This window comes from Leptonychotes weddellii, chromosome 13, assembly GCF_054177405.1.
Source record: "Leptonychotes weddellii isolate Sample4059 chromosome 13, ASM5417740v2, whole genome shotgun sequence".
In the NCBI taxonomy this organism is placed as follows: Eukaryota; Metazoa; Chordata; class Mammalia; order Carnivora; family Phocidae; genus Leptonychotes; species Leptonychotes weddellii.
This window is the reverse complement of record NC_138381.1, coordinates 3,273,919-3,285,693: the sequence shown is the minus strand read 5'-3', so window position 1 is coordinate 3,285,693 and position 11,775 is coordinate 3,273,919. Positions and strand designations below refer to the sequence as shown.

The window sequence follows — 11,775 nt, the reverse complement described above, 5'->3', positions numbered from 1 at the left end:
CCCCCATCTACCTCCTTTGTCCCTAGTGATGCTTACACAAGGTTGCCCTTCAGAGGGATCTGTCTGTTGCCCTCTGTCCTCCTGAAAGCTGAGCCCATTCTCTCTCCCTTCTGCCCTTTCCTGTGGCAGTCAAGAGGAAATGAGGACATACAGTGGGAGCCCCATGAACACTTGCTTCAGATAAAATCGGGGGCATATCCCCGGTCTCCCTGCAAAGGGAAGAAGTTTCTTTTAACCTTCCTAATCCTTCCGTGTGAGAACATCTCAGAATGTGACTGCTTCTCTTTCCACTCTTCTCCCTCTGCCTGAATATTCTTCTTCGTGTCCTTCTACTTCCATATGCCCTCTGAACCTGGCTCCTAAGCCCATCTTTCTCTGGCCCACTGTGAGGGAAGTTTGTCCGTCTTTGTGTGTCACCTTGCACCAGTCAGTGGCTGTTATCACCGGCCATGCTGCAGCCCTCCCCAGCTTCCCTCGGGGCTCTGCACAGTGCAACCTCAGGCCACGCCGCGCTCCCCTTGCTCCCCCGGGAACTTCCTGACCTCAGCCTCTCCGGGTGATGCGCACGTGAAGTTTGTGCAACTCTGCCACCCCCAGGAAATACACTGGATCGTTCCCTGTCACGGGAGGGACGCACGGTAGCCATTATGTCCCATTTTAACAATGGAGAGATTGACTCGATGGTATGTAATGGATCTATCCAAGGCCACACAGTGAGATTTTCTCACTCTCTTTCCTACTCTGGGTGCTCAGAGAAAATTTAGCATTTCTCTGTCTTATTTATGAATGGTTTTCTAGAGGATATTCACCACGGGCACTGTTGCCAAAATGGAAATCCTTGGGGGTTTGGAGTGAGGGTGTTTATTTTCCTTTCTTTAATAGAATACCCGCATAAGGAGTGGTCCACGCCGGAAGATGGGCAGCCGTTGTCAGGGCAGGGTCTGGGAAGGCACGGCTCCGTTGGGGAACCCCTCCAGCCATTCAGCAGACACCTTGCTTCCTGGTGGTCCTTGCTGAGCCCCAAGAAGAGCGATGAGCTCTCTGATGTGCCGTTAGCCCGTACGCCTGACCCAGGCTCATTAGGCGAGATAGTTACTCCTGGCGGGAGCAGGATTATCCTGTTGGAGGTGATGCATCTGGAGCCACACATTTCAGCACATCTGGAGAGTAGAGAAAAAAAATAACCCAGAAGCAAGGCATTGGTAAATGTCAGCTGTTTATTGACTTTCCTATTTGGAAGCAAAATACTAAAGCAAAACAACTGGAGTTCGACTCCGAAAGCCCACGGCTGGTGGCCGGCAGCTGTGGGAAAGTGGCCTGGGCTTGGAACCGGCATCACCTAGGTGGCTGAGCGTTTCCGGACTCTCCTGCCCGCGCGGGCAGAATCCTGTGATAATGAACTCACTGCTATGGTTACACTAAACACCAAGAGTACGGGTTATTTTAATGGACACATTGCTTTAAACTGAGCGTTCGCCATCTGTTCAGTCCCTCATTTTGAATGCAAAAAGAACATATTTCACAATTACATCTGTAAGTAATGATATAAGTAATTTAAATGCATGTATATGTTCATACAATGCAGTAGACAGCTGGGATATCTCCCTCCCCGCCCCCCAACTCTTATGTTTCAGGCACAAATCAAGGGAGAATATTCACTGTTCCTTATATAGTACATTTTCCCATTTATGCGAAGGAAACAAGGTTTTCTGCCCTCACTGTACCTAGGAGTTCAAGGCAAGCTTCATAAACTAGATCACAAAGTCATTTTTACGATGCTCTCCTTGTCTCCGTCCAAATCCCCCCTGGCTTGAATGACAGCTTAGCAGATGCGAGGCATTAGATCAATCCGTTTCAATAGATGTTCTTGAGGGGCCAGGTCGGCTGTGTGGGCCAGCCTTTCTTCCACTCCTTCCCCTGGAGACAAGCCTGCGAGAAGGGCCTGCACAAAAGGAGGATTCTGAGGCCAGGTAGCGTGCCCACTGGATGGGACATCCAGGACAGAGGAGCACAGAGACCCTGCCAAGAATAGCCAGGTTGCTGGGCGGAGGCTTGGCACGCTCATGGGAATGAGCGCTCACTGGGGCTGGGGCTGGGGGTGGGGAGAGTGGGGGGAGTGGGTGCCAAGAGAAGGATGTCAGGAACTGGAGGTGCGGAGACGTTGCACCGAAGCCCCAGAGGTGGACGCCCTGGGGCTCACGAAGGCCATCAGCTTGTTGTTGGGTCCAAGCTCAGAGGCGGGGTCCAGAGGATGATGCCCCAAATGTGTAGCACTGCAATGTAACTGATGCTCACACAGGATTCCAGGGTGACTTGGACAGGGAATCTGCCAGATGGCAACTCTGATATTGACTTTTCTCTTTTGAAAACTCGGTCTTTGAATACCAGCGTGTTATAGATAATGTGCAAACTGCAGTTGCTTTTTTCTAAGAGATTTTTTTTTTTTTTACCCATCACCAACACAAACAAAAAATATTTGCTTTTGTGATGTCCCATGACCCTGTAAGAAGATAGAATTGTTTAAAGGCTTTTGCATTGTCCACATTCTAAGCAAGGAATGGAGGAGCTTATAAATCCTCCAGCGTGACATCATTGCTGTTTTATATCTATATACTCCATATTTTTTGTGCCCGCTTTTTTTGGCATCTGTGACATAGCTGACAGAAGTGGATTTGCATGGGGACTTATGTTACCATTTGCAAGGACTCCCTATAGAGATGCTTCCTGAGCTTGCTGTAGTTTTGATTTTTTAACTGCTTGTATGCAATGCATTTATTATTTTTTTCTCAGACAAAGGTGCTAGCTTGAACTGATGGAAGGTTTATTTTTGGAACATTATTAGCAGCTTAAAAATTTGGAAATGTTGTGCAAAGGGATAAATTTGGACTAAGAATTCTGCATAATACATTTTTATTGACTGTTTCTCACAAGGACCCATGAGAGAGGTCAACCCTATTTGCCTTGATTTAACGGATGTTATTGTGGGCATATATTTAGATAAAAAACTATTTATAATCTTGGCCATTAAAGGGCTACCTGCTTTTCCCCAATATTGATTTATTTAGAGGAACTTTTGCTTCTGAATTCATTGCTAATTTAGTATTTATTATAAACTGGATCAAAATTGCCAATGAATTGCCTCCTCAAAAAAAAAAAATTGAATTTACTGTCTAATTAGACAGTCCCCCACAAACGAGATCTAAACCACACAGAGTTCTAGACAGTGACAATGCAACCATTGCTCAGGGGGCTCTAAATCGAGTCGTAACTCGGTCCACAGTCAGCTTGCCATGAGTTTTCAGGTGAAGGTCGTCTCAAGATGGTTAGAGAAATGCAGCCATAAAAGTTTGCCAAATTTTCTGCCTTTGGAAGGGAACTTGCTGATCACATGTCTTGCACAAATCCTACCGGGTGCTCCATCTGCTGGTGTGGCCATTAAACATATAGCTTTTTGCACTAGACTCTCCAGGTTGGTTGATCTCGTCTGCCTCAGTTTTCTCAGCTGCAGAATGGGAACAAATGGGAACACTGGAGTCCTGCGTGTGCATTACTTGGGAAAGTCTGCACATTATGAGGGCGGGCTGCCTAACTATTGGTCATCGTTGACCCAGGAGGTGGGGAGCGTTTGTGGTGAGGAAGCTTGATGCTTCGTCACTGTTTCAACACTGACATTTTAAGGAATTCTTATCAAATCCAAAAGTTTGCCCTTCAGCTCAGGCACAAAGGAAAACGGGTTGTGCCTCTGGTTTGTGCGGGCTGCCATCGGTAACGGGTAAAGACGGCAGTTCCTGCGGCAGGACATGAGAATTCCATCTGGCTGCATGAGCTGTTGAAATGCAAGGTCCACATGCCGAAGACCTGGGGGAGGAGGTCACGGGTCCGCACAGAATGCTGGTAGAGCTGAGAGACCTGGACACCACGGCTGACATATTGCACCTGTTACTCAACGTCTGCCCATGTTTGAAAAAAAGGCAGAAGCAATGTAATCAAATTAAGGAAGTGAATAAAGCAAAGAGTGTGAGTGATGGTGGAGGAAAGACACAGAACACATTTCCTCTCTGTATTTTAGGCAAAAGAAAAAAAATGTTTTTTAAGACCTCCTGAAAGATGTCAGGATGTCCGTGCTCGGGTCAAGCCCAGGAAAATCTCACACTTAACATCTAGAAGGTTTTGCAGTGTGGGAGAACGTTCTTCTGGGTGAAACAGAGCTCAAACATCAAATTAGGCCTTTCGGATGTCATGCTTTCGACCTCAAGAGTGGTCCTCATGTGCTTTTAGCAAAGTGAGACAACTAAGCAGGAGTATTTGTGAGTTTGACAGTGACTAATTTATCAGTTTGTGGAGAAGGTAAGCCATCAACATGGGCATAACTCTTTCAGAGTAAATATTTGCCTTGTAATTTAATGTTTGATTTGGAACTTACACTATATCCAGAGTATTTAACATTCTGGGTTTAAGTACGTTTTCTCTCTCCTGTTGTTGAATTGAGATGGGATTTTCTTTCTTTTTTTTTTTTTTTAATTCTAAAACATAAAGGGAAGGTGAAAGAAATTTCTAAGCTGTGGGAAGAGCCAAATCCTAGAAATCCTGTGACCTCCCCTGAAAACACATAGGATTTGTTGCTGGCTTGAGGCCATGATGATAGCGAGCTGAAACGAGTTTATCCAGACATTCTAGCTGTCTGGCCTTTTAAGCCAGTGACAACAGAGGGCTTGGAGCAGGTGAAGTGTGAGTCCCTGTAGATGACAGAGCAGCTGTGCCTACTTACCAAGTGTGTCAGGGCTTGCGTTGAAGTCAGGGGAAATGATGGATGGCTGTCTGAAGGAGAACCCACACGAGATGGTGGCCCCACAAGGTCAAGGACCCATGGACTTGAGTGCCCAGGGAGGGTGGAAGGGAAAACAAGCCAGGAACAGACTTGGTAAATACGGGCATGAAAAGCACACTAACAAACAGCTGAACCCCCCCCCCAACACCCAGTAACCCAAAGCTGCCAGGGAGACAGGGCGCCGTGTAGGCCGTAGTCAGCCAGATGCAAGTTCACTGCTAGAACAAGATTCTCACTCAGGGACCCGAGTCGAGTGGGATTGTCTGAGTTTACTAATTAAGCAACCATTAAGAACACCTACATTAAATAGTGGATTCTATACGGAAATCTGGGGCTGCCTGCCACAGGGCAGCTTCTTATCTCCCACGGACACATCCATTAGTTTTCATATGGCAAATGGGAGAAATCCATGGGGCAGGATGCCACACAGAGTCATAACCCACATCACCCTCCGTGTTCGTGCTGGCTTAAATATGTGTGGTTACGAGGAGGGCCATTTGAATAATGAGTTTAAGGGATTCGGTAAAGAGCTGTAGAGGGAATTTTGGTCCATCCTCCCCATGTAGACAGATATTCAGATCGGATGTAATGAGAATTTCACATACATAAAGGGAACAGAGGATGGTATTGACTTGATGGCATTCTTCTTTTGATGGGAATACCCACTGGTTATCTTAATAAAGAATGATCTTAATGATCCCTAAGTATCTCATGTGTCCCCAGTTTTTAGGTTTTTTTTAATATTTTTTTATTTACGGACCATGGTGCCCCGAGTGTGGTCGCTGATGAGGTTCCTCATCAAGGGCAGTGTGGCCGGGGGTGCCGTCTACCTGGTGTATGACCAGGAGTTGCTGGGGCCAAGCGACAAGAGCCAGGCTGTCCTTCAGAAGGCTGAGGAGGTAGTCCCCCCAGCCATGTACCAGTTCGGCCAGTACGTGTGTGAGCAGACCGGTCTGAAGATGCCCCAGCTCCCAGCCCCTCCAAAGTTTAACTTTCACATCCGCGACACCTGGAATTCAGGCATCATTACGGTGATGTCGGCCCTGTCGGCGGCCCCCTCCAAGGCCCGCAAGTACTCCAAGGAGGGCTGGGCGTACCTGAAGGAGCGAACCAAGTAGCCTGTCAGAAGAGGCCACCTGCCCCGGTCAGGAACAGGGGCAGGGGCACCATAGACCCTGAGACTCCAGACTGGGACTGGGACCCCACTCCAAGGGCAGCTCCTGGCCTTGCCGGCCCAATAAAGGACTTTGGAAGAAAAAAATATATATATATATTTTTTTATTTACTTAGTGGGGGAGTAGCAGAGGGAGAGGCAGAGAGAGAACCTGAAGCAGACTCCTCACTGAGTTTGGGGCCCGGCCCCGAGATCATGAGAAAAAATCCGGAGTTGGCCACCTAACTGACAAAGCCACCCAGGTGCTCCTTCAGTTTTTTTCTTTTTAACAATCTCTGATTGTCTACACTCTTCTAGATGTATTGCACACCATAATTTTAATACTGGTTACAGAAAAAAATGATATCAATGAAGTTTAAAGAATTTTATTCTTCTAGTCAATGGATTGGTACAATTTAGAATAGAAATTGGTGCAAATGAATTCAAATATTTATGCTTAACTACATGTTGTAAAGAAGATAGCTTCAGATAATTTTGCCTTTGTTTTAGGCTTTGGTCAACAAAATAGGTCATAAAATTCATTCATCATTCAAAAATGCAGGTAGTGAATGTCCGTCAATTGTAAAAGATCATTGATTGAACCCAATGTGAATGTGTGTTTGGGAGTGGGGTGGGGGAGAGATTGAGAGAAAGTACATTTAAAAAAAAATTCAATGAAAATTGTTCTGAGGTGGAATATTTTGGGTAGTATCGAGAGATCTAAATACAGGAATATTACCACTGAACCCAAATATGACAAAATGGTATTAGCAGGGGATAGAAAGTAAACAGATTGTTCCTGCCAAGCTGAGAGAAGCAAATAATAAACAAAATTATTGGTAAAGAGGAATGAGATTTCGAATAATTCATGTCCTGAGCAATAGAGGGACAGATGACATATTTTCCCAGTCCTGGCTCCTGTGTTGAATTCTAGGTCTGCAGTTGAAGAAGGGTTTAGTGGAGTGAGCCTCTGAAGGCTCCCTACATGTGGGTTGCCAAGAGTCCTTAGGATTGCAAAGGCCCTGTCCACTGTGGGTGTTGAAAAAGTCCTTGCAGGGGGCTCCTGGGTGGCTCAGTCAGTTAAGCATCAACCTTCAGCTCAGGTCATGATTTTGGGGGGATCGAGCCCCATGTTGGGATCCCTGCTCAGAGGGGAGTCTGCTTTTCCCTCTCGCACTTGACCGCCCCCTGCTCTTATTCTCTCACGCACTCTCTCTCTCAAATAATAAATAAAATAGTTTTTTAAAAAAGAAAAAGTCCTTGGAGGTCGTCACTTTCTAATAACTAGATATTAGAAGATTGTGATCAGATGCTGAATATTAATTATATTAGTACCTTTACAAAAATACCTGCTAGCTCTAATTAGTCTCAAGATTAAAAATGCCATCAAAACCCAAACGGCCTCAGAAAAAGCATCAGGCATATATGTCTTTTATAACTTTGCATTATCACTAGTATACCATATATGTATTATATATAGATATTCACATACCAACACATATAGCCATATTTATATCATATGTATACTTAAAAATGCTTAAAAATTTGCTGTGTGATTTTTTTTGTTCCAGTGATAGTTTTGGATGGTTCCTCAAACTCAGAGTATGAAGGAATTCCCTGTAAAACTACATCAGAGCAGGCTTGCACGTGAAGGGCCTGACAGCTTGCACTGGCCACTTTCCCTCCGTGCACACATCATCTGCTTGTGCCTCCCAAGTAGCCCGTGTGGTGGGCATATGACAGAAAGGCTTGCTCCCTAAGGCAATTCTTATAAATATTGGACTTGGCCATGTGGTCAAACAGAGCAAATACTGAAGATATTTATGCTTTTTGTTATAATTTAGGCCTTTTAAGGGTACACTGAATGATTTTGTTGTTTGACATTCCTATCCTGTGCTACTTTTGGCCAAAAAGTAACATTTCAAAGCAATGGGCAAACAAACATTGGATAGGGGCGCCTGGGTGGCTCAGTTGGTTAAACGACTGCCTTCGACTCAGGTCATGATCCAGGAGTCCCGGGATCGAGTCCGACGTCGGGCTCCCTGCTCGGCAGGGGGTCTGCTTCTCCGTGTGACCCTCCCCCCTCTCATGTGCTCTCTCTCTCATTCTCTCTCAAATAAATAAATAAAATCTTAAAAAAAAAGACAAACATTGGATAAAGTACCTTTCTAATTTGTTCTATTCTAATAATCATTTAAAGAACAGAAGCTCTGCAGGGGCAGGTGTGCTCCCTTTTTTCACTGGTATACCATGTTTCCTGGAAAAACACCTCTACCCACGCAGCCCTCCATAAGGACTTGGAGAAGGAATGCATGACATGAGGTTCAGTGTACTCATTACCATGAGGTCTGTGAAGGACATTCCTCTATAAGATGGCGCCAGGTAGATTTGGTTCAATCTTCCTCTAAATTTTGAGCCTCTGAAAACCCAAATAGACTTGATGTTCCCCCTTTACTCAAAGTAAGTACTTAAAAATATTTTAATTTTAGGTCATTCTCTCTATTTTTCAATCACTTGTTGGGACCTGTACCAATTTATGCTCCCTTGTGGGAGAGTCTCAAGCAGGCTTGAAGGATTCCTCAAGAGCAATAATGGCCCTTGCTCGGCAGCATTTGGACAACCTCTGTGTCTTTCTCCAAGTTTCAGAAGTGGATGTGGGGGCTGAAGGGTGGGCAGAAGAAACTCAGTGGGGACTGGTGAAATGATTGGCTGGAATAAATATTGGACACAAGATCAGGGTCTTCAACCCGGGAGGTTCTTTGGCTCCCAAGAGCAAATGAACCACAGTGTACAACGTGTAAACTTGGGTAATAATAGCTTAATGTCTGCAATGGCTTTTCACACCCATTACCTTGTTCAATTCTTGATCCAATTCTGTAAGGGAGATTGAGCATTATTATCTTGGGATTCATAGTAGAAATGGAGACAGAAAGAGATTAGCTTGTTACTGTCCTTTTAGAGATGGGGAAAGCACATTTACTGTTTACTCAATATTTTTTTACAGAACATCTATTGTGGGCTAAGTTCGGGTGGAGGGTGGATAAAAAACTGTCTTTTAATTTGTTTTTAATTTAAAAATCAAGTTTATTGAGACAGAATACAGTTTAATTCACTTTTCCAGTTGCATGACTTTTCATGAATGTGTCTAATTCACAAACATTCCCTCTAACCCCACTGTAGTCAATCTTCTTCCCCGCCCACCAGTTCAGGGACCCACTGATCTGATTCTTGTCCTTATAGTTTTACTTGTTTCAGAATGTCATATAAATAGACCATATAATAACATGTAGGCTTTCGTGTCTGGCTCTTTACACTTAGCATAACGCTTTTGAAATTCATCCATGGTGTTGCATGTATTAATAGTGGATTTCTTTTTATTGCTCTCTAGTATTCCATTGTGAGGATGTGCCATGAATTCATACATTGATCTGTTGATAGACATTTGGGTTGTTTCTCGTTTTTGTCAACTGTGAATACAGCTGCTGTAAACATTCATATATAGTTCTTTGGATGGGCATATGTTTTTATTTCTCCTGGATGAGTCATAGAAGTACAGATTTAACTTTGAAGAAAGCGCTAAACTGGTTTCCAAAGTTATTACACCATTTTACATTCCCACCAGACATGTATTAGACTTTGTGTTGCTTTGCATCCTTAATAACTCTTGGCATGGTCAATTTTAGGCATTCTAATAAGTATGCAGTAGTAACTCTTTGTGGTTTAGTGTGGTCTAATGATGAATGATGTTGAACTTCCTTCCATGCACATATTTGCCTTCTGTATTATCATCTTCTGTAAAGTATCTGGCCAAATCTTTTGTTATTATTTTAAATTGGATTATTTGTGTTCTTATTATTGAGTTTTAAGAATTTTATTTTTTTAAAGTACATTTTGGACATGAGACCTTTAACAATTATGTAATTTGAAAATATTTTATCCCAAACTGTGGCTTGTATTTTAATTCTGTAAACAATTTATTTCAAAGACTAGAAGTTATTAATTTCAATGAATCCAATTTACTGATATATTTTTTTCTTTCATGGATCATGCTTTTGGTATTGTAATTAAGTACTCTTTTGTAGCTGAAGAACTGAAAGATTTTTTCTGTTTTCTTTTGAAAATTTTATAATTTTAGGTCTTACATTTAGATATATGATCTAACTGGATTTATCTTTTTGCAAATAGTCTAAGGTATGAAAAAAAACTCTCTTTTTCAATATGGCTCTCCAATCTTATAATACCATTTGTTAAAAATTATCTTTTCTCTGCTGAAAACCAGTTGGCTATAGATGTGTATATCTATTTCTAGTCTATTTGTTCCATTGACCTATTTGTCTATCTTTAGGCCAATACCACATTGTTTTGATTACTGTAGCTTTATAATAAGTCTTGAAATCAGGTAATGCAAATTGCAGCTTTGAAATTTAGAAACCTTCTGTCAATTTCTACAAAAGACTGCTAATATTTTGTTTATAATGGAATATCTCTTATATTGATAATTTATTTAATTTTTCTTAGTGGTAGCTTGTAGTTTTCAGTGTACCCATTTTGTATTTATTGACATTATTATAAATTGTTTTAATTTTAATTTCTAATATGTGTAGTTAATATATAGAAGTACAGTTGCTTTCTGTATATTTATTTCATATCCTGTGATCTAGCTAAACTGACTTATTAGTTCTAGTGGGATTTATTTTATTTTATTTTTTAGATTCTATAGGATTTTCTATATATATACTTTCATATCATCTGTACATAAAGATAATTTTAATTCTCCCTTTCCAATTTGGGTGTCTTCTACTTCTTTTTATTGCTTTATGATTATAACCTCCAGTACAATATTGAATAGAAGTGATGAGAGTGAATATTCTTTCCTTGTTACTAATCTTAAGAGGAAAGTATTCTGTTTTCTATTGTGAGGTCTGAGATTAGCTATATATTTTAAATAGATATACTTTATCAGTCTGATGAAGTTCTCTTTTGTTCCTAGTTTGTTTTATGTACCAGAATTTGGTTTCTCTTAGTAAATGTTTGTGCACATTAGAAAAAAATGTGTATTCTATTTTTGATAATGCCAATTAAGTCAATTTAGTTGATAATGCTGGTCAAGTCTTCTGTATAATTATTGATTTTTTTGGTCTGTATTCTATCAATTACTGAGATAGGGGTGTTGAAATCTCCATTTATAATTTGTCTATTTCACCTTGCAGTTCTATTAGTGTTTGCTTCATGTATTTGAAACTCTATTATTAGATGTATAAACATTTAGGATTCCTATGTCCTCTTAATGAATTGGTCTCTTTATTATTATGAAATGACCATTCCCGAACAATCTTTGTTCTGAAATCTACTTTGTCTGATATTAATATAGTCACTCCAGCTCTTAAAAAATTAATGTGTGTATGATGATTCTTTCTCCATTTTTAAACTCCTCCAATTTTTGTCTTTATATTTAAGCTGAGTTTCTTGTCAGCAGAATATTATTGGGTGAGTTTCTTTTTATTATTTAATCTGACAATCTCTGTCTTTTAATTGGAGTGTTAAGATCATTTATACTTAATATAATCACTGACATGGCTGAGTTTAAATCGACCGTTTTGCCATTTGTTTTCTGTCATCTATTCATCATTTTTTCCCTTTTGTTGTCTTCTTCTGCCTTCTTTTGGACTATTGGGCATTTTTATTATTCCATTTTATATTTTTTTTGTTGGCATATTAATTATAATACTTCGTTTTATTTTTCATGGTTGCGTAGAATTTGTGGTATACATCTTTAACTTATAAAAGTTTATCC

At 41.4% G+C, this 11,775-nt stretch overlaps 1 protein-coding gene across 1 annotated transcript; it reads left to right on the top strand.

The window, feature by feature from the left end:
- The first annotated feature begins 5,588 nt into the window (after positions 1-5,588).
- LOC102730640 (MICOS complex subunit MIC13) lies at positions 5,589-6,089 on the top strand. Its single transcript, XM_006734011.3, has one exon. It carries the CDS (start codon positions 5,590-5,592, stop codon positions 5,944-5,946), a length of 357 nt encoding a protein of 118 aa, XP_006734074.1. The 5' UTR covers position 5,589; the 3' UTR covers positions 5,947-6,089.
- The last annotated feature ends 5,686 nt before the right edge of the window (positions 6,090-11,775 follow it).

Bases quoted from the DNA above. Each gene is read 5' to 3' on its own strand.
- LOC102730640 (XM_006734011.3), top strand. From the start codon at position 5,590: ATGGTGCCCCGAGTGTGGTCGCTGATGAGGTTCCTCATCAAGGGCAGT.